This window comes from Muntiacus reevesi, chromosome 8 (genome assembly GCF_963930625.1).
Source record: "Muntiacus reevesi chromosome 8, mMunRee1.1, whole genome shotgun sequence".
Taxonomy (NCBI): domain Eukaryota; kingdom Metazoa; phylum Chordata; class Mammalia; order Artiodactyla; family Cervidae; genus Muntiacus; species Muntiacus reevesi.
The window spans coordinates 65,627,547-65,651,482 of NC_089256.1; the positions used below are offsets into that span (position 1 = coordinate 65,627,547).

The 23,936-nt window shown below is 37.7% G+C and overlaps 1 protein-coding gene across 9 annotated transcripts in view; it reads left to right on the plus strand.

Moving 5' to 3' along the window:
* Positions 1–23,063, plus strand: part of ZMAT3 (zinc finger matrin-type 3) — a 35,179-nt gene extending 12,116 nt beyond the window's left edge. For 8 of the 9 annotated variants that reach the window (XM_065942328.1, XM_065942334.1, XM_065942332.1 and 5 more), the window contains 4 exons: positions 11,884–12,003; positions 15,019–15,185; positions 15,305–15,405; positions 17,447–23,063. In XM_065942328.1, the coding sequence (XP_065798400.1) occupies positions 11,884–12,003; positions 15,019–15,185; positions 15,305–15,405; positions 17,447–17,658 (600 nt within the window). In that variant the 3' untranslated portion in view covers positions 17,659–23,063. The remainder of the gene's footprint in view (positions 1–11,883; positions 12,004–15,018; positions 15,186–15,304; positions 15,406–17,446) is intronic. The other variant, XM_065942337.1, reaches the window with a different exon arrangement.
* The last annotated feature ends 873 nt before the right edge of the window (positions 23,064–23,936 follow it).

The window sequence follows — 23,936 nt, forward strand, 5'->3', positions numbered from 1 at the left end:
ATTGTAGATTCTTATATTAATTCAGGGATATAAACACTTGCTATCATTTATTTTGATGTTTTAACTGTTTCACATTTGACCAGTGTGTTCCCCTTCAGGCTGGTGCTTATGTTCATTTGACATGTCCCCATAATTTTTTGTATAGTTCCTTACTTTCTGACAATACAAAGTATTCCGAGGTTTTTTGGTACCTTCCCCATGTCAACCATTTCTTCAAGGAGCCAGGTTTTGTTTTTCTGTTTTTTTAAATTTTTAATTGGAGAATGGTATTTAGAGACCAAAATCTGAGTGTTGGTGTGCCTTTTGGTACTGGAGTGTCATTGCTTCTAGATCGTCTCATGACAGAGCTAGTTACATATGTATCGTTATTCACAGTACACACATTTACACACACAAACACATACATGCCCACAGTACATGTGAAATAGTTCTGGGGTTGATAATCTATATCCTTTTGAAAAATCAGCATACTAATGAGAGGATAATATTTTTGTCTTGTTCTTTTGGTGTCTAGCATTATAGTGTGTAGTCAAAATACTGTTTTCCGAAGTTACTTAGGTTACAAAGATGCTGTCCGCTAGTGTTGTCCTTTGTAAAGTTATTGTTTTTCTTTTTGTGCTTAGTTAGTTTTATGGGAGAGATACTTTCAGACTGACTATGTGAACAGTTTTTTCCTTCCCTCCTCCTTCAGTGTGGTTATGTTATTTTTTCATACAGTTAGGCTTATTTCTGTTTGTACTTATTTCACTTTGGGTCTTCGCCAATTCTTGTTGACTTTGATTCTTTTTCTAAGCCTGTAGAATGTTAATATAGTCCTAAAAGTCAGAATCATACAAAAAGGTATATTTATTTAGAGTTTTAATTCATTTTTATTGGAGTATGGTTGCCTTAACAATGTTTTGTTAGTTTCCACTGTACAGCAAAGTTAATCAACTATATGTATACATATGTCACCTCTTTTTTGGTTTTCCTTCTCTTTTAGGTCACCACCGAGCACTAACAGAGTTTCCTGAGCTATACAATAGGTTCTCATTAGTTATCTCTTTTATACTTAGTATCAATAGTGTATGTATATCAATCCTAATCTCTCAGTTCATCCCACACCCCCACTCCCCACCTGGTGTCCATGTGTTTGTTCTCTACACCTGTGCAAAAAGGTGTATTTAGAAAGGTGTCACACCATATCATCCCTTGTACTCCTTTTTCATTTTCTTCTTATTTACACTGTTTTATATGATTTTACCAACCTGCTCAGTTATTTACTGTTTTACTACCTGATTTGTCAGTTTTTAATGGTATCCCAACTGTTGCCTGTTGCAGAATCAATGAGCTTATTCTACTTTCCTTTTCCCACTTTTGTTGCATTATTTCCATTGTGTCATAATGTATAATATTTGAACATTAATCTTTCACTGTCATCTTCACCTTTTTAGTGTTTGATACAGTTCAGTTCAGTTCAGTCGCTCAGTCGTGTCCAACTCTTTATGACCCCATGGACTGCAACATGCCAGGCTTCCCTGTCCATCACCAACTCACAGAGCTTGCTCAAATGCATGTCCATTGAGTTGGTGATGCCATCCAACCGTCTCATCCTCTGTCGTCCCCTTCTCTTCCTGCCTTCAACGTTTCCCAGCATTGATAATTTAGACACCTGAAAATACTTAACATTAGTCTTTTTGCTGGTTTCCCCAGTCATTTCTTGGGTGAATAGATTTTTCAAGAGTGACTTTTAAGTACTGAATTCCTAAGGTCTTGTGTATTTAGAAGTATTTTCTATAGTCTTTACATTTGAAACAAGAATAGTTGGCTGAGCATAAAATCCTTGGTTCACACCTTTATTTTTTAAAAAAGGCTGTTCCATTATTGCCTTGCTTTGTGTATTGTGGACGCCATTCTAATTCCTTTGCCTTTGACCTTTTTGCCTGGAGAGTTTAAGAGGACTTTTTTTTTTTTCTTTGAAGTCTCCTACAGTTTAAAAGATCTACTGCAGATTTGATTGTTCCGGGTTAATTTTCCCAGATACCTGGCATGCCTTTTCAATATGTAGATTCAGATCTTCATTTACTTTTGGACAATTTTAGGCACTTTTGAACAATTATAGTTTCAAATGTTAGTTCTGTTTGATTGTTTTGATTTTGCTTTTCTTCTTTGGGGACTCCAGTTTTCTATAAGTCATTCTTTCTTTACTTGTCTTCCACTTCTATTGCTTCCTCTCTTGATCCTTTAAATTTTTAAATTTTTATTATTTTTATTTTTTTGACTGCTTTTCTGTCTTTCTTCAATGCCTCTTACTACATTTTCATTTGACTCTATTCTTCTTTGATACTTGGATTTGCTCCTAATTTTGGATACAATTACCTTTTACTTTCTAGAATTTAATTATCCTTCTTTTCATTTCTCATTATGTTTTGCCTAATTTTTCTTTGTATATTTTGAATTCCTGTTTCAAGCTGATTTTTTTTTTAATATTCTCAAAGTTTTGTTTGAATACTATATATTTAATTCTGTTTGGAGTGTTGTTTTCTTTTGTTTCTGTTTGTTTTGGAGGTGTGATTCATTTGCTGAGATGTATTTTTTTATTTTTATTTTTTGGTGGTAACTTTGTGTAGAATCGATTTCTTTTTGTGTATTCATTATGTGGGTTTTGGGTAGTTTATGAGATTCATATTTCAGTGGCAACCTCTTCTATCACTGTAGCAAAGTCCAGTTCTTTACTGATTTTTTTTTTTTTTTTTATGGTGGTCAGGAGAGTGTGTGTATGTCCTCTGATTTTTTAGAAAGATTCATTTTTGACCGCACTGGGTCATTGTTGCTGTGCAAGGGGTTTCTCGAGTTGTGGTGCGCAGGGGTTTCTCTCTGGTTCTGGCACATAGGACTTAGAATGTGCGGGCTTCAGTAGTTGTGGCTTGTGGGCTCCAGAGTACAGGCTCAGGAGTTGTTGCACATGGGCTTAGCTGCTCTGAGGCATGTGGAATCTTCCTGGACCAAGGATTGAACCTGTGTCTCCGACATGGGTAGGCAGATACTTTACCACTGGACCACCTGGGAAGTCCTGTCTTCTGAATTTTGCTTTCTTCTTTCTTGTCCTGAGGATGCTAACTTTTCCCATTTTGCTTCTCTTTCTCTTCACTTGCTTGTTGCCAAAGGGTGCCTCTCCCTTCCTTTTTGCCTGTTTCTCCTCTAAGCCACTTTGAAGATAGCCACTTCAGATCATGTGTACATTTAAGTCCCTGTCCAGTAGTCAGTGACTGGATCATGCTTTAGTATTTATAAAATTGGGGAATTTACTTTTTCTGGTGGTGGTTATAAAGCAATCTTAGCTTTATAATCTAGCTGCAAGCTCCTTCTCTGTGTCCTTCGGTTTTTGTTGGACTGCTTTTGCTTACTGTGAAGGCTTGTGGCAGGAGCAGGAGTGATTACTCATTGGGATTTGATGTCTTTTCTTTTTTACTTACTGTTATTTTAGAGTCTGGGCATTCTGTGACTTCTAGTTGTATGGAGGGCATGGGTTTTGTGCAGTTTTGTTTTTCTTATTCTGTGTTGTTTATGGAGGATATATGGAGAAATGCAAATCTAGGCAGCCTCTAGGGAGCTCTCTGAAAACTCTTGGGTAAATGATTAACTCATTGAACTTAGTTTCCTAATATGTAAAATGGGGACAATAATTTTACCTACTTGATAGAGATTTCATGATGGTTAAATGAGATAATATTTATAAAGTGTCTAGAACACTAACTGTCACATAAGTGCTCAAAATGATTAGTTACCATTATTATCATTAATGTATGGATGCAACAACTGCTCAAATACTGCTGTAGATACTGCTTTGGAATTAAAATGCCTGACACTATCTAAGGTTGATCCCTCCTATAATCCAATGAACCTCATTTTCTTCTGCTTTTTTATGGACTATGTTTCTGTAACTATGCTGTAGTTCCTGCATACCTTTTCTTTTGTTTTACTGACTTCTTCCTGTTGCCATGCAAACAAGCCTAAGCCATCTTAAAATTTTTTTCCTACTGATTCATTTCCCGTTCTGACTCCGAAGTCTGTTTCTCTGCTCCATGTTGCAGTAGAATTTGTCCCTATAGCTGCCTATATTGGTTGTCTCCATTTTCGCCTCTCTCATTCTTTCCCTTCATGTGGTTTTTATCCCCCACTACTCTACTGAAGTGGTTCTTACCAAGGTTATTCTTTATATCTGTTATATCTATATATCTGTTATATCTGTATCTTTTCAAGTGCAATATTACTTCCCTGTCCTGACCTGGTAGAACCACTCCTTTTTTCTTTTTTTTTGTTATTGGTGTTTTAAAATCTTTTTGAAGCCCCTCAGATATAAAAAATATTTGAAATAATATAATGGACTTGTATATTTGTCATGTAGCTTCTAAAATGAAAAGCTAAAAAAAAAAAAAAAAAGAAAAGAAAAGCTAGAGTCACCTAGCTTCAGTTCAATTGAAGTTGTGTCTTTTCCCAACTAAGCTGCTCCTTTCTGAAAGGTCAGTTTTCATTCCAATCACGAAGAAAGACAATGCCAAAGAATGTTCAAACTATCACACAGTTGCACTCATCTCACACGCTAGCAAAGCAATGCTCAAAATTCTCCAAGCTAAGCTTCAACAGGATGTGAATCGAGAGCGTCCAGATGTTCTAGCTGGATTTAGAAAAGGCAGAGGCACCAGAGATCAAATTGCCAACATTTGCTGAATCACAGAAAAAATAAGAGGATTCCAGAAAAACATCTACGTCTGCTTCATTGACTACTCTTTGACAGTGTGGATCACAACAAACTGTGGAAAATTCTTCAAAGATGAGAGTACCAGACCACCTTACCTACCTCCTGAGAAATCTGTATGCAGGTCAAGAAGCAACAGTTGGAGCTGGACATGGAACAATGGACTGGTTCCAAATTGAGAAAGAAGTACGTCAAGGCTGTATATTGTTACCCTGCTTGTTTAACTTATATGAGGAGTACATCATGTGAAATGCTGGACTGGATGATCATCACAAGCTGGAATCAAGATTGCAGGGAGAAATATCAACAATTTCAGATATACAGATGATACCACTCTAATGACAGAAAGCGAAGAGGAACTAAAGAACCTCTTGATGAAAGTGAAAGAAGAGAGTGAAAAAGCTGGCTTAAAACTCAATATTCAAAAAGCAAAGATCATGGCATCCAGTCACATTACTTAATGGCAAATAGATAGGGAAACAATGGAAACAGTGACAAACTTTATTTTTTGGGGCTCCAAAATCACTGCAGTTGGTAACTGCAGCCATGAAATTAAAAGACACTTGCTCCTTGGAAGAAAAGCTGTGGCAAGCCTAGATAGCATATTAAAAAGCAGAGGCATGACTTTGCTGACAAAGGTCTGAATACTCAAAGATATGGTTTTTCTAGTAGTCATGTATGGATGTGAAGGTTGGACCATAGAGAAAGCTGAGTGCCAAAGAATGAATGCTTTTGAACTATGGTGCTGGAGAAGACTCTTGAGAGTCCCTTGAGGATAGTAAGGAGATCAAACCAGTCCATCCTAAATAAAATCAGTCCTGAATATTCACTGGAAGGACTGATGCTGAAGCTGAAACTCCAGTACTTTGGCCACCTGATGGGAAGAACTGATTCATTGAAAAAGACCCTGATACTAGGAAAGATTGAAGGCAGGAGGAGAAGGGTATGACAGAGGTTGGATGGCATTACTGACTCTTGGTTGGATGGCATCACCGGCTCGATGGGCATGAGTTTGAGCAAGCTCTGAAAGTTGGTGATGGAGAGAGAAGTCAGGTGTACTGCAGTCCATAGGGTTGCAGAGTTGGACACGACTGACTGACTGAACTGAACTGAACCGAGCTCCTATGCTCCCAGGTGTAGCCACTATACTAAATTGGTATTTTTGTCCCCCACCTCCGCACCCGCCACTTTTTTGTATTTTTGCTACATATATATCTTCCTACATAAAATGTAGTGGTTTCATATTTTAACACTCATATTAAAGTGATTATGCTTACATATATTCTTTTCCAATATGTTCTTTTTATTCAACATTTTGTTATAAGAATGTTTTTTGTTGTCACCCAGGGCCTAGGATTTGTATTTTCACCACAGTATAGTGTTACATTGTATAAATAGATTACATGTTATCCATTATCCTGTAGTTGGACGCCTAAGTTGTTTCCACTTTTCAGTGGTTACAAACAGTCCTTCTGCTAACAGTTCTTTTGGGTCCTTTAGTCAGTTTGGTCAGTCAGTCATGTCGAAGTGTCCTGCCTGACTTTTGGTGACCCCATGGACTGCAGCACGCCAGGCTTCCCTGTTCATCACCAACTCCAGAAGCTCGCTGAAACTCATGTCCATCGAGTCTGTGATGCCATTGAATCATCTCATCCTCTGTTGTTCCTTTCCCCTCCTGCCATCAGTCTTGCCCAATATCAGGGTCTTTTCCAGTGAGTCGGTCTTCCCATCAGGTGGCCAAAGTATTGGAGCTTCAGCTTCAGCATCAGTCCTTTCAATGAATTTTCAGGACTGATTTTCTTTAGGATTGACTGATTTGATCTCCTTGCAGTCCAATGGACTCTCAAGAGTCTTCTCCAACACCACAGTTCCAAAGCATCAATTCTTCGGCACTCAGCTTTCTTTATGGTCCAACTTTCACATCCATACATGACTACTGGAAAAACCATAGCTTGACTAGACAGACCTTTGTTGGTAAAGTAATGTCTCTACTTTTTAATATGCTGTCCAGGTTGGTCATATGTTTTCTTCCAAGGAGCAAGTATCTTTTAATTTCATGGCTGTAGTTACCATCTGCAGTGATTTTGGAGTCCAAGAAAAGAAAGTCTGTCACTGTTTCCATTGTTTCCCCATCTATTTGCCATGAAGTGATGGGATTGGTTGCCATGATCTTTGTTTTTTGAATGTTGAGTTTTAAGCCAACTTTTTCACTCTCCTCTTTCACTTTCAAGAGGCTCTTTAGTTCCTCTTTGCTTTCTGCCGTATGACTGGTGTCATATGGCACCACTGGTGACAGGTTATTGATATTTCTCCTTGCAGTCTTGATTCCAGCTTGTGATTCATCTAGCCCAGACTTTTGCATGATGTACTCCTCATATAAGTTAAATAAGCAAGGTGACCATAATAAGCAAGCCTTGACTCTACTCCTTTCTCAATTTGGAACCAGTCCATTGTTCCATGTCCAGTTCCAACTGTTGCTTCTTGACCTGCATACAGATTTCCCAGGAGGCAGGTAAGGTAGTCTGATATTCCCATCACTTGAAAAATTTTCCACAGTTTGTTGTGATCCGCACAGTCAAAGGCTTTAGTGTAGTCAATGAAGCAGAAGTAGATGTTTTTCTGGAATTCTCTTGTTTTTTTCTGTGATCCAGAAAATGTTGGCAATTTGATCTCTGGTTCCTCTGCCTTTTCTAAATCCGGCTAGAACATCTGGAAGTTCTCGAGTCACATACTGTTGAAGCCTCGCTTGGAGAATTTTGAGCACTGCTTTGCTAGCGTGTGAGATGCGTACAACTGTGTGGTAGTTTGAACATTCTTTGGCATTGTCTTTCTTTGTGATTGGAATGAAAACTGACTGTTTCCAGTCTTGTGATCACTGCTGAATTTTCCAAATTTGCTGGCATATTGAGGGCAGCACTTTCACAGCATCATCTTTTAGGATTTGAAATAGCTCCACTGGAATTCCATCACCTCCACTAACTTTGTAGTGATGCTTCTGTGAGGCTGTCACGGCTAACGCCATGACAGACAGCCTAGATTAGGAGTAGGCCTGGTTTCCCGGGGTAACATAATTATCAGGCTACCTGGAGCCAGCCAATCAACATATGCCTAGCCAGAAAAAAGGGAACCTATCAGGGGAAAGCTGAAAGCCCCACGTTGGGCCAACAAAAATAACCTTGCAACTGTGTAACCAATCCGCTTGCGCCAACTACCCACTGTGTAACCAATCCGATTGCGCAAACTACCTGCTGCTTATTTTGACCTAATAAATACCTGAGAAAACTGGGGCTCCGGGCCTTTCGTCCTCACACACGTGGTGAGGGTGGGAGGCCCTGGCTCGAGTCAGTAATAAATTCCCCTATTGCAAGTTGCATTGTTTCGAGGAGTCTTCTTTCCTGACCGGGGACTCAGACTACGGGCAGAACAGCTTCCTAACGCCCACTTGACTTCTCACTCCAGAATGTCTGGTTCTAGGTGAGTGATCACACCATCGTGGTTATATGGGTCATTCAGATCTTTTTTTGTACAGTTCTTCCGTGTATTCTTGCCACCTCTTCTTAATATCTTCTGCTTCTGTTAGGTCCCTACCATTTTTGTCCTTTATTGTGCCCATCTTTGCATGAAATGTTTGCTTGGTGTCTCTTATTTTCTTGAAGAGATCTCTACTCTTTCCCATTCTATTGTTGTTATAGGTAGATCTTTATATGTATGTTTTCTTGAAGAGATCTCTCATCTTTCCCATTCTTTTGTTCTTATAGGTAGCTCCTGATATGTATGCTTTTGTTTGGAATACCTGAATATAAATATCCTGGGTTATACTGTATCTAATTAGACTCTTTTTTTGAAACACCTTATTCTAGACTTCCATAATGCTACAGTTGTCTAGTTTCCATTATACTTCATTAACCAGACATTCTCAATCTCTTTTTCTGGACCCTAACTCCCTAGACTCTTTTTTCTATCTTCCCATTTCTAATGACCTTTATCAAATGCAATTCAGTCATGTAACTGCTGTGCTTAAAGCCCTTCAGAGCCCCCTGCTGCCTCTAAAGTCCAAGGTCTATATCATCGACAAAACTATACACAATTAGCTCCCTGTGTGTATCAGCTCCTACCTCTTTTCCAAAGGATCCTGGAGACCGTCTCAAGCAGACTGCCATTTCCTTACACTGTTCCTCTGTTAACAGTTATCTTTCCTCTCATTCCTTACCTGCCTGGTAAACTTGCTCATTTTAGAAGATAACTCATATGTCCCCCTTTCAGGGAAGCTTTCCCTGGTACTCTCAGGCAGAAGTAAGCCTTCCCTTCTTTTTGTTCTCTTAGCAGTTTGTTCCTTATTTCCACTCTAATAGTGATTCACTTAGCCAACAAATATATAGTGATTGTCTGCCATGTGTTAGAAATTGTTCTAGAGCTTGGGACTAGAACAGTACATAAGATGGACAAAGCCCTTATTTTCAAGGAGTCTACATTCCGGAGGGTAGAAAAAGAGGAAAAAAAAAAGCAAAAAAACATTATTTCAGTTAGTTATAAGTGGTACTGTGATGAAATAGAACAGGAAAGTGTGGTAAGGTGATTCAGTGTGTGTGTGTTGGGTGGGGGAAGTGTTGGTCAATGGGGGTGACACCTCAGATTGAGTGAGATGTTGTTTGATGTTGTTTGAATTGAAACTTGAAAGGTAAGAAGGAGCCAGCCATGTGGAGACTGGAAAGAAGAACATTTTAAGCAGAAAGAATAGCAAGTGCAGTGGCCTTAGAGTTAATGTGTTTGGCACATTTTAAGTGTATGTGTTTGGTTGTCAGGCAGGAACATAATGAGGAGGGGGGCGGGGGGCTGGGTGAAATCAAATCTGAGAAGTAGACAGGGCCAGATCAAAAAGGGCTTACAGGAAAGATTCACTGATGAAGTGTAGTAGGAGGCCATTGGAAAATTTTAAGTGAGACAGTGACTTATCAGTTGAATGTGTTGGCTTTAAGGAGGGATGAAATCAAGGAATGGACTCCTTGGTTTTTCTTGAGTAACTAGGTGGAGAGTAATGTCATTTACTGACATGTGGATGAATGGTGGTGGTGGCAGTGATGAGATTGTTTTGTGGTAGGGAGGGAATTAAAATTTATGTCTTAGATGTTTTAAGTTGGATATGCCTCTTAAGGGGCGTTCCCATGTGGTACAGTGGTAAAGAATCTGCCTGCCAGTGCAGGAGATACAAGAGATGTGGGTTCAATCCCTGGGTCAGGAAGATCCCCTGGAAGAGGAAATGGCAACCCATTCCAGTATTATTGCCTGGAAAATCCCATGGACAGAAGAGCCTGGCAGTCCGTGGGGTTGCCGAGTCGGACACAGGTACACACCCACACCCACACCCACACCCCCCCGCCATGGACAGAAGAGCCTGGCGGGCTATAGTCCGTGGGGTTGCCGAGTCGGACACAGGTACACACACACACACACACACACACACACACACACACACACACACACCCCTGCCTCTTAAGGCCGCAATGTGTGGACAGCAAGGAGGCAGTTGACTGTGTGGCTCTGAAGGTCAGGGATTGTCTTAGTCTGTCGTAGGCTGGGTAACTCAAACAACAAGCATCAATTTCTCACAGTTGCAGAGGCTGGAAGTCTGAGATCAGGGATCTAGCATGGGTGGGTTCTGAGGCCCTCTTTCAGACTGCAGACAGCTGATTTCTCCTAAATCCTTACATGGTGGAAAGTGGGCAAGGGCGCTCTCTGGTATCTTCTTTAAAAGGCCCTGATTGCTCTACCCTTGTGACCTCATCACCTTCCAAAGGTCTCACCTCCAACTACCAGCCCACTGGGGATCTGACTTCAAAATAGGAATTTTGGAGGGACATAAGCTATCAGTCCATAACAGGAATCGTGATAGGTAATTTCGGGAATCACCAACTTATTGATTGTGTTTTAAAGCTATGAGACTGAGTAAAATAACCAGGGTTTGTGTATGGATGGAGAGGAAAGAGGGCTGAGGGTCGTGCATTGGACACTGTGGCTTTTAGAGAATGAGAGGCTGGGAGGTAAGAGGGAGTCATAGAAGATGATAGAAGGAGGGAGTATCAACAGTATCGTGTTTCTTAGAGTATAATAAAGGCACAGATGTGACCCCTGGATTTGACTCCCTGGAGGTCACTGTGGTAATGGTGAGAGCACCTTTATGGCATTTCAGGGGCCATTAGGTGGAATTTCACTCATTCCTTCAACTGCTTTATATATTTGTCTCCTCCTCTAGACCATATGCTAGCTACTCCTTTTTATTTCTAGGGTTTAGCATATAGTAGATGGTATATAAATATTTGCCTACATGTTTGGTTTTTCAGTGCAGTTTAAAGAATAATATACAGTTTAACCCTCATTTTAGGATGCTTTTGGACTGCCTCTTCCCAACAGTTTTTATCAGCTCAGCCATAAACTTGAGAATGATAAAGGAAACATGATGAGAGAGGCAAATCCATTTTAATAGAGGTTCACAGTGTATCCTGAAGCCATCATGCTATATGAAAAAGGGCCTTGCTTTGGATTCAGAAGGCTTGCTTCAAGCTGCGACCCCGCTGCTAGGCCTCCTGAAGGTGTCGGAGGCAAGTTCTCTGTGCTGTCTGGATTGCAGTGTTTCAGCTGTCATATATGGGTAACATTAACACATTCCTCTTTCAGGATTTTTGTGAGTGGCAAATGAGCCAATGCCTAGGAGAGTTCTTTGTAAGGAAAAAGATACTCTGGAAGTGCTATTTTTGTAAAAGTAATTGGATTATCCATTTCATTACTGACTTATAAAGTAGATTAGATCAGAGTGTCATAAAATTCATATTTAGGCAGCAGCAGTTGAATAGCAACAAGTTGGCAGAGGACACAGATCACTAGAAAATGGTTGTTTTCCAGAAATATATAGGAAATTACTGTCTTTTGACTTCGTTCGCTTATCTCTCCCAGATAAATTTAATCATTCTGTTAGAATCAAAGAGTAGAGCCTTCTACTTTAAGATGTAATAATCAAATCTACCTGCTATTTGCCCCACTGTTGCATATCTCCGAAAGAATAACATGTGTTTTTTTCTTTTTTAGTAAATATGTTAACTCAATTTGATACATCTTCCTCACAGTAATGACTCATTTCATTTTACTTCTAGGGTAAAAATCATGGTAAGAAACTCCGAAATTACTATGCAGCAAATAGCTGTCCTCCTCCTGCCAGAATGAGCAATGCAGTGGAACCTGTGGCTGCTCCAGCTGTTTCAGCCCCTCCGCAGGTGAGACTCGAGGGTCAGGGTGGGAGCTGCCCCATGCACAGGTAGGCATGGATGAAGTTTGTCATCTGTGTGTCCATCAAGGTACAGCTGAGCCAGTACTCCTAAAACGCCCTTCTTGTTGCTTTCAGCTCATTGATAACTGGATTTAATGCAAAAATTCATGAATCCCAAGACTTCTCATTAGACTTTGTTATGGTTCATGAAATGAAACAAAATGATTTCATGAGGCTTTCTGTATGCATATTTGAAAATTCTGGGTTAAATGGCCCTGAATGTCTACATGAAGCCCTGAATGAAAAGAAAGATTTTTAAACATTTATCTCGATTGTGATCAATCCTACTAACTTTATTTTTTTTAAGATTTTTTTTTTTTTTTTTGATGCGGGCCATTTTTTAAAGTCTTTATTGAACTTGTTGCAATATTGCTTCTGTTTTATGAATTTTTTTGGCTATGAGGCATGTGGGAATCTTAGCTTCCCAACCAGGGATCAAGCCTGTGCTTCCTATATTGGAAGGCAGAGTCTTAACCACTGGACCACCAGAAAAGTTCCCCCATTGACTTTACATATTGCCTTCCAGCAAGATTAGTTTCTTGAAGCTGCCCCTTTCTTTCTTCTGTGCAGAGAGCCTGTATACACTCTTCCTGGACTTTGGTATTATGACCCACACTTGAGAGCCAAGTTCCATTTACTCTTTGGGAGATTGGTGTTTGAGGCAAGATATTCCTGTACTTTAGTACTTTCTGAAATATAGATTCTAATCTTTGAAGTATTATTTTTTTATAGGTCATAAATGTGTGTGCTCAGTGCTCAGTCTCTAAGCTGTGTCTGACTCTTTGAGACCTCATGGATTATGGCCCGCCAGGCCCCTCTGTCCATGGCATTTTCCAGGCAAGAGTACTGGAATGGTTTGCCATTTCCTTCTCCAGGGGATCTTCCCAACCCAGGGATTGAGCCCATATCTCCTGCATTGGCAGGCAGGTTCTTTACCACTGAGCCATCAGGGAAGCCCCTTAGGTCATAAATAATAATAACTAATAATCACTTTGATCTCTTACTATGCGAGGTACTCTGCTAAGCACTTTTCAGACATTACTTCATTCAGCCCTGGGATGAGGGTGAGATGAGGGATGTACTTGACTTAGGCACAGAATTTAAGAGGGAGCTAAAATGCTCAGTAATCAAGATAAATAATGTGATATTTTTAAAATGCAAAATTAATGTGAAAAAGTCACTGGTGAACAAAATGGCAAAAACTTAAAGATAGGATAACTGTTATTAATTTCCCTTTTGCCTTAGGCTGCATTATGGTTTCGCATGACACTGTTCCTGATCCTGTCTTTATTTAAAATTTTCATATTTTGTTCCTCATTGATTTTTTTGGTAGTGGGTTTCATTTGTGAAAATATTACACGAAGTATTTTTTCATCCCAATAGCTAAGTTTTCTGATGCTCCCTTATATTGGGGGCCCATGGTTCCTTCCTTGCCTCCTTCTTGGCCTGGGTCCTAACTTCATTCAATGCTTGCAACAACTCAGAGGTATTGACTTATTTCTCAAGGTGTGATCCATGGGCCAGCAGCATCGGTCTCACTTGGAAGTTTACTATAATAAGCCCAGGTAAGCCAAATAACTTGTCCATGGTGTTACAGATTTTGTCAAGTGGGGCATTGATTTTTCTTGACCTTAGACCTCTACTCCTAAACACCATGGTATAACTTTTCTGGTTGTCAGTCTTTCCGATGTGGATAGCAGTATCCGCTCTTCTTCTATCCTCCCAAATTTGTGGGGTAAATGACACATGTTAAAAACAGAATCAGAGGACAGCAGGATACCCAGAGAGATCTCCAGGCTGAGGAGTTTTCCCAGTGCTAGTTCTTGAAGGCTGCTCTAGAATTGGATGACTCCTTCCTGTTAGGGACTGTTTACAGCTGGTTCCACCCTCCTGGGCAAACAGCCGTGGGCTTCTTTCATAGCACAAATCTTTATGATTTTTGAAAACAGTTATCCTGTCCCCAGAAAATCTTCTCTTTCAGGTGAAACAATGCTGTCTGCTTCAACTGGTCCTGATGTGATACACTTTCCAGAGTCTTTATTGTATATTTAATTCTTCTTTAGCCAAAATCTAGTTTGGCATGTTTTGTTAACCCAGCAGTAGTTAACTGAGGTATACTGTTTTCCAGGGACTTGTTAGGTTTCCCGTAGCTCATTGTTTCCCAATCTGAATACAGCTGTCTGGACCTGCCGGTTATTTCCTCCTAATTATACTGTATCTGTGAGTTTCCCTGATGACTCAGATGGTAAAGAATCTGCCTGCAATGCAGGAGACCAGGGTTTGATCCCTGGGTCAAGAAGCTCCCCTGGAGAAGGGAACGGTACCGAGTCCAGTATTCTTGCCTGGAGAATTCCATCAACAGAGGAGCCTGACCAACTACAGTCTATGGTGTCCCAAAGAATTGGACACGACTGAGCAACTAACACACATGTGTGCGTGCGTGCACACACACACACACACACATACACACACACACACTATATCTGTAGCTAATTTATAGACTCTGAGGATAGAGGTTTAGTTTTTAATAGATGTCTGTGTGTCACTTTTGCATTAGGTTGCAAGCCCTATGAATAGTAGGCATTTAGTACATGCTTGTTACTGGATTCTGGGAAGACTTTTTCTCTCTGGTAATGTGAGTTTATACCTTAACCTGTGCTGCCCTGAATCTTCCTCGCTGGGTTTTTAAACTTCTTTTCTGAAATTACTTCATTGAAAATAGCAATGAGGCATTCATCCAGCTTGGTATACAGGTGATCGTAATGCAAAACCACGATTAAGTGTCTCGCAGCCTTTTTTTCCTCTTTCTTTCTGAAACGAATAGTTTCCTGTCCTTATAAAGCTGCGTGCTCATGGTCATGCCATAACGGGTTATTTTTCAGCTCTTGGAAGGAAGGAACTTAGAGGAGAAGAGAACAGAGTCCACACTTTAAAACCTTGTTTGTTGTGTCTTTGCTGTCAGATGGGGTCCTTTAAGCCAGGAGGCAGAGTGATCCTGGCCACAGAAAATGATTACTGTAAGCTCTGTGATGCCTCCTTCAGCTCTCCGGCTGTGGCCCAGGCTCACTATCAAGGGAAGAATCATGCCAAGAGGCTGCGGCTGGCGGAAGCTCAGAGTAACTCATTCTCGTAGGTATTGCCGTTTTCTCTTAGGCCAGGGTGTTATGTGAGACTCACTGTCTAGAGAAAAAGAGTTGAAAGAGAGGCTTGTTTAGAAGTCTCACTCTTTTAAAACGTCTCTTCTCCAGAGACTCCTCAGAGGTCGGTCAACGGCGGACCCGGAAAGACGGGAATGAGTATAAGATGATGCCTAATAGGAGAAATATGTATGCAGTACAGAATAATTCAGGTATTCTGTGACTTTTCACATACTTTGGCTCTGTTTTGCAAATGGTGTCCTCTATTTTTATTTCCTTTAATGGTAATAGTCCTGAGAATTTGGGATTAGCTTTTGTTTTGTGGAATTGGTCTAGTGGCTTTTCAAGTTGGTGTTTATTTCAAGTCTTATTTATTTATTTCCTATTTATTGTATTATTTATTTTGATTTTATTTAATTTTTTTTACATCAAGAATATGACTTTATTTCAAAGAACCAAGAATCAGAAATGAGTTAAATGGAAAGGTGATACATCCTTGGGTTCTAAGACCCAAAATGCAACTTTTTAAAATGTTGAAGTATACTTGCTTTACAAGAATTTCACATAACCAAGTCTTTGTTTTAAAGTGTCTTATCTTAGTGCCTTTATGTTACTTCTGGTATTTGCCAGCTGATACATTTAAATGTAGCATAAAAATGAAATATTTGGTTTCAAGCTGCACCACATTAAATCCCCAGTTATTAGGGAAAATAAAAATGATAGCACTGGTGTTTAACCAGGGGAGTGACTCAGATTATCTGGGGAGTTTTTATAAAATACACATAGTTGAACCATGACTTAGAGATTTTCAGTCAGTAAATTTAGAGTGGGACTCAGACATGTGTGTGTTTTGCAAATGCTTCCTTGGTGATTGATACATACTTTTAGTTCAGAATTACTAGTTGATAGGAATATTTTCTGCATTTTCTGATCATCTTCAGTAGGGAGAGTAGTCCTTCATCCTTTCCCTACCCCAGCCTCCAGTGCACACATATATGAGCAGAGGTCACTCTTGTGAACAGTAAAACAAACAGCAACAAATTGATTAGAAAGGCAAAAGAAGCATAGAAAAAAGGGACATATAGAACACAATGTAATAAGTCTCACGAAAGTCTGAAACATATATCATTGTTGCAGTAAATGTAAACTTAAAGTCCCAGTGAAAAAGAAAATTGTAAGATTAGATAGAAAATATTCAGTTGAAATGAAGGAAGCTAAAGTAGCTGTCTTAGCATTAGATTAAAAACAAAAACAAAAACCTTTAGGACAGAAGGCCATTTAGACCTATGTTCTTGGATCAGAGTATAAGTAAATGAGATGTCAATAATAGAAAAACACAAAATTTTTATGTGTTTGGAAGTTTTTAAACATTTCTAAATAACTCTCGCCAAAGAAAAAATCATACTGGTGATTGAACATTCTTAGAATCAAATTGTAATAAAAATGTATCAACATTTGTAGCATGTAGTCAAAGTAACATTTTGAGAAAAGCCTTAAATGTTTATTATTATAGTAGGAAAGCAGTGAAGTATTGAGCTAATGGTCCAACTTAAGTCAGTTATATAAAAAAATAAAATTGTCAATAATTCTACCAACATTTTTGTGTGTATTACTTCTGTAAAATGGAAATGTGATCATATTTTGTGATATTCTTATTTAATGTAATAGCATGTTTTAATCAAATATTGTAATTATAGAGTTTTCTATAGCATTGTTTTTAGTGACTGTTTGGTTTTTCATTACATTCATTACTAAGATTTTTTTGAGTTGTATGTTTGGATCTTTCCTTTATCCTTACCCTCCCCAAAAAACTTTTATAAACTCTAATTAAATAAATGTCCTCATAAATCTCTATACAAAAATTCTCAACATTTTCTTAGTGAAATTCTTAGAAGTAGACTTTTTGGATTAAAGTAGTAGCATAATGACATAACTTTTGATATAATGCTTAGAAATGAAAGTATTTCTAAAATTATATTCACTTTTTAGAGACATTGCTATTTAGAGTGTGGATTTGGCTCTGCAGTAACATTTCTGACAGTAGTTGGAGGAATCATTTTAGCTTTTTAGACTGAACCTGTATAAAATTGTAATTTTAAAAAACCCATTAACTTCCCATTTTTTTCAAACTAGGAATCTATGAATTTTATACTTTGAGCTTAGAATTACAAATTACAGTGATAATTGGTCAGACCATCATTTGCTTAGTGAGTATTCTGGAGTGAGTATATTACTTTTGTCTCTTTGCTTCAGCAGGTCCTTACTTCAATCCCCGTTCTCGGCAGAGAATTCCACGTGATCTGGCCATGTGTGTTACTCCAAGTGGCCAGTTTTACTGCTCCATGTGTAATGTCGGGGCTGGCGAAGAGGTGGAATTCCGGCAGCATTTAGAGAGCAAGCAACATAAAAGCAAGGTGTCTGAACAGCGGTACAGGAATGAGATGGAGAATCTGGGCTACGTATAGTGATTGTCATATTCAGATAGAGCAGCTTGTCCTGCCTGTTGCTCGCCTTCTGTCAACACGCCCTGCTTTGTGATTCTTTCGATATGAGTACATTCCTCTGCTTGATGTTAACACACATAAACTGCAGTGGTACCATAAGGTGTCAGAATTGGGGAAGGAAGAGAATGTGCTTAAGTCATGATGCTTTTTCAGGTCAGTTATGTTGAGCTGCTTAAAGCCTGTGACCGACCTACCCCATGAGACAGACCTTTTTCTCTTGACCAAGTTCTGGTCAACTAGTAGCCTGACCACTTAGAGCTTTAACTATTTAAAAACTTCATGTTCTTTTACAGTGTTAGTGTTATGTATTGTTAAATAATTTTATCGAGTTTTTGCTTCAGATCACAGTAAAAGCAGGTAAGCAAAGATTTTGTTTCCCAAGGTTTCTTTGGATTTACCATCTCAACTCAATGAACCGTCAGTAGGATGTCCTGTGTAAACTGCATTAGAATCTTGCCCAGAATAGTGTTTTCTGTTTATCATGTCCCTTCCTTATTGAAATGCAGGTTTTCTTAGATTCAGACACTTCTAATGTGTTTGTGTACTTCCAGATAGTGAAACTTGATTTTCAGTTGTGAATTTCGCACTTTTAAATTCACCTTCTTTTCTCCTTTTTTTTTTCTCCTTCAGTTGATTTAGCTTATCCAATTAGCTCATTTTCATGCCCCAGAATGGTGTTGTAGGTTTTCCAAGCCCCATATTTGAATATCCAATGAGTTTAGGATAGATATGATTTTTTAAAAATATATTTTTCTCAGCTGGTGTTGGGAAATGAAATGTGTTTGATTTTTCAACTTAGAGTTACTTCATGATAATAACATGCACTTATGTGATGGTCTCAACTGTAAGTTCAGATCTCTTGATATTTGTTTTGATAGACTTTTTAGATAAATGGATCCTTACATTTTACTTATGTTCTTTTTTGTCTTGCTAATTTGTAGACTGTCCTGAAGAATATCACTACTTTACTATTTCCAAGAAAGAAAAGAATTTTTTTAAAACAGTTAATCAAATTTTAGTATCATTTCCAATAGAAAAATACCTGAATTCAGCTTCCTTGAAGATATAGATTAATAAAAATATAGATTACTTTCAAATCTGATAATTAGAACAGTATTATTATTTTTGCTTTTTGTTTTTAAAATGAGAAGCTCTAGTGTTTTGTCTAGATTAACCAAGGGAGGATTCTATGAACTTTCACTAACTGTATTTTACTTATTTACTATATTTACATGGATAAGATGGGTGCTCATCCATACTCCTTTTGAAAGGCCATGTTCATAGAAGTTTATATTGAGCAATATCTTTGCACTATGGTAAATTCACTTTTGATTGCTTATATTACTAATTAAAAATAAAACTCCTATTTTTCCTTAAAAATTCTGTAGGCAAAGAGATAAGGAGAAGGAAAATTATAATCATCATTCCATTCCTTTAGTATTTCTGAACAATTTTTGAATTATCTAGACCCATATTTAAAATTAAGTTTTGTGATACTGGTACACTCTTTGGTACACTATCAAATTACCCTTCTATAGAAGTCATGGTTTTTTGAAAAGTAGAATTACTTAGTAATTTTATTTTCTCCCAGAAACAGAAGAATGAAATAATCTTCTGTTGAAGTGCTGTCTAGACCTGTGAATCAGTATAATAACACTTTTTTGCAGTAAGCTATAAAGTATAATTGATTATTTTAGGGCAATTTAGAGCTTCTCTTATTGGTTAGTAGGTTATTCATTTTGCTGCTAAGTGTAATTTTTTGGTAGATTTTAATATGAAAGTGCTGGCCACATGGTTCTACGATTATTTAAAAATTCATTTTCCCCCTCTGTGTGTGACTACATGTATGTATACACATGTATATGTGTGTGTGTATATATATGTAGTTATATACATACACACACATATATAAACCTATGTATGTATAGTTTTATGTGATACCATAGAGAAAATTTCATTGAATCCTTAGATAATAGTAAAAGATTGTGGATAAGAATTTACACTTTATACAAGTGGCATTCATCCACTTTCAGTTTTTTCTTTGCAGATAAAATTATTGAAAGGATCTTCTCTACTCTTCCCACTTAACAATTTCATGTTATATATGTAATAGCAGTGGACTTAAGGCCTTGGTGTTTTTCCTGGCCTTGCATATTCAGGTTTCTAGTCTCTCAGTGCCCTTAATGGATGTTATGAATGCATAAATGCATCTTCTTTTAAAGAAAAAAGTTAGATTTATAGTGTTGTTTCTTACTTGTTCTATTTCTTTGCACTAAAAAAGACTGATGTTTGCTTTATATGACACCTTAGAAACCATATTGCCTACAATAGCTGGGTTTGCTCCTTACTTTCCAAACTCTAGGCAGTTGATAAATAACTTCCATGATTATAAAGGTTACATACACATCCAAAAAAAAGAATCGCAAATCTCTATGACAGTGGGTTGTGTTTTGGGCTTGTTACCTTGCAATATTCTCCTGTGTTCCATAGGCGAAACAGACAGTGACAGAGGTGTCAGACAGGAAATGCCTAGGTAAATACACCTCTGCATGGTACAGTTTCTCATACTCATGCATTCCTTATGGACAGTGTTTTTTTTTTTTTTCCTGTCAAAGAAAGCTGTTGTTAGTACTGCACTCAGTGATATGTTATCTCTGTCAGTTTCATTTAGTAAAATCAGGTCCTGCTCTGTAATATCCTTTAGAATTTGCACCCTGTGCTCCCCAGGAATCACATTAATATCTTTTTATGTACTGTATACAAGGATGGACAGAGGCCTAACCAATGGGAAACCTCTAGTCAAATAAGTAGATTCTAGTTCTAGATCTGCAAGAACTCAGAGCATCAAATCCTCTTCTCTGTGAATATCTCCATGTAAGTTGTCATTCAGAAATCAATGTTGAAGATAAGAATTAGAAACTCTTCTAAAATATTGAGGGCAAGAAGATGTAAAGGAAAAATTTTGGTGTTCCAATTAAAAGATTAGATTGCTTATGTCTTCGAAGTGTTTTTTCAAAAATATTCAGCTACAGAGCTGAGTGTGCCATGTGATCCTTTCAACTCCACATTGAAGAGAAAATGTTTTGTTGGTTTTGTATTTGTATGTCATGTATCACAACTTGTAAATATGTGCATGTTGTTTATGACGTGTGTCTATTTGTCTCTTATTGCACTGAAATCTGCAAGGTGAATAATTGCCCTATACCATTTGCAAAAACTTCCTCCAACTCTTCCTCACTGTTGCCCCTTTTCTTTAGTTGATAAACTTAGAAAACCATTTAGAATTTTTTGAAACCCTGAATGAAAAATCATGGCTCTCTGAGATCATCTCCATGCCCCTCTAACTTAAACAGCTGAAAGGAAAGCATGAGATCATCCACCTTATTTTATAGAACTGTTCTACAATACTGGTGTGCTTGCTTGTATCTATACTTTGAACTAGGATTAAAGATATATACATATACATGTATGTGTATATACATATATATTATATATCTGATTAAGTCTTCCTCTGTAGATAGAGTTGAAGGATTAATGGTGGTTTTAATGATTCCCTCACTCCTGAATCAGTGGGGACAATGAACAATGACAGTTGGAGGACTGTTCAGTGACCCATATAAAACGAGTCTCCCTTGCGTCAGGGCAGACATGTAACTGTTCTGCATAATGTCCTCTACAGAGAGGCCTAGGAGTGATGGATTTGGAACCTAATCTGTTTTGTTTCCTCACTGTCAGAACACAGGCTGGAAGGACCTTCCAAAACACTTGGTGTGGCATATATGAAAGACAGCAGAACTGCTTTAGAAGTAGAGAAATGTTTTGTCAGTATAGGTAAAAGTTTAATGCAGGCTTTTGGACAGATACTTTAAAAAGATACCATCTTGCTGGCTTTTCTTTTTTCAACAGCCAAATCACCATTTAGAAGTTTCATGCATCATAAAGAATGTCTTGTTGCTTTAGGTTTTTTGGTGGTGGACCCCTGTCATTGTGCGCTATTACTATCATTCTTACTGAATGGACAAATAGCTGTGTAAATAGCTTCTCATACGACATTTCTACTGATAGCTGTTTGACTTTGTCTTCCCGCTACGAATGGGAGGATCATTTATCAACTCCCCTTCTGGGTAGCTACCAAAAAAATACTGGCTTATGGTCTCATGTGACCCTGTCTTTGTTAAGCCCAGATTATGAGTGCCTTTAGCAAGTTTTAGCATTTCACAGAAAGAAGAGATGATAGAATTATTGCCATTAGTCACAATGCATAAAATAGGAAATTAGAGTAACAAAGCTTTGTGTGAATTCTGTGTTCTGCATCTTTTTTTTTAATTTGTACAATCTCAATTTGATATTGAGTAAAACTGTATGATAACTGATCAGGAACCATATATCCTGACAATGAATCCAGTTGTCCAAAGCTGGCAACAGTCATTGATTTTTTTTTTTCCCACTTTGATCTGCATTGCATTTATATTTAGTGATCGATAGTGTGATGCATTGGGAAGAGCTTGATATTGATGTTTGGAAAAACTTTATTCCAGTGTTGTTTTCAAATACTGTCTTATCTAATACTGTAGAGAGGACAGAATTATGTATTTGCACATGAAGTGTGTGAAGACTGTCATGCTGTTATTCATTGTGCTGTTATAATTCATCTCTACATTTAAAACAGGTACCTTGACAAATCAGGTTCAAGATGTTTTAAAGTAAAATTTTTCTTACTTCAATGAATTAAAAATTCTAAATTGCCTGTACTCTTTGAGTCTCTAAAACGCACTGCTAATTAATTTTACTGCAGAAATACTAACATTTTTCTTGACAGTTTATTATGAGAAATTTTAAAAGTACCTTAAAGTTAACGAATTTTACAGTATATTAGCAGTAGATTCTACTGTTAACAGTTTCCAGTACTTATATTACCATATATTTGTCTGTCCCTCTGTTTATCCATTGAACAATGGAGTTTTAAAAAAATATACATTTTAGTGTAAATTTCAGGTACTTCCCTAAACAATTCAGCATAGGCATGATTAACTATAGTTTAATATGTTTACATATTTACATCTTTTAACAAGCAGTGTATGAAGTTGATAACCTGAGCCAGTTAACATATGTCTTTTTCTCCTGTGGACTTCAGCCTTCTTGTTTCTGTTTTTGTATATGCTTAGAGTGAGGGAAGACAACTCCTTTTCAAACTGAAATTTTTTGGTGTTGGTCATTTTATTGCTTAATTGTCATACATTTTAAAGCTTCATGATAAGAATTTTTTCTTTATCCCTGTTTTTATGATGTATGTTTGCTCAACTATGCAGCTTCTTGAGAAAACTGTAAATTACTGATTGGGGTTTATTAAATCAGCTTATACCTCATTTCAATCTACTGCTGCTTTTTTCTCCATGGTATCATTTCTCCCTTTACTATTTTCACCTGCTCTACCAGAGAATAGAGAGGCATAAAGGGTCAGCCCCACAGATGATTAGCCGTTGAAAACAACTCTAGAAGAACAGATGGAGTAGTTTAGAAAGTTGAAACCATTAGTTTACCTAAAGCCTTTGAATTCCCTGAGAATTGTAACTGCCCATGCTTTCTCTTAGCCATAATTAGCAGGATTAAAAATGATTGTACTGTATAATGAGTTGTTGAAATTGTAAGCCTTAGTAACCATATTTAGCTTTACTCTAGTACTGTTTAGGAAAAAAGTATTGGCATATGCCTTTATTTTTATGCCAATTATTTTGTGGACAAAATCAGAAGAATTTAAGTGACTTGTTGCAGATTATGAAGATTCAGTGGGTAAGTCCGAACTGAAATTTTGATATCCTGGATTCATATTCTTGTGCTCTTTGATAAAATTCATGGCTTTCAAAATAAACTCTCCCTTTAGGGCGCTTGAAATGAAACTATCTATTTTTACTAATTAGACTTTTGTTTTTTGGATATTTTACAATTCTTTGAACTTAAAAGATTTTTCCATGGTCATAGATTCTCATTAAGTCAGTGCAACTGCTAAAAATCTCACTTTGCTGTTGAATACTAAAAATACAGGTTTTATCGGATTTCCTTTCACATTTACATAACCTTCATGATTCACTCATAACTCTTTCTGTGTAAGTGCTTAAGTGACCCCCTCACTAGTGAAAATAAATGTTCTATATCACTGATTATATGTATATTCTCTACATGATATATTTTTTTAAGGAAAAGTAACCCCATGTGTCCGGATGAACAATATTATCCTAGTG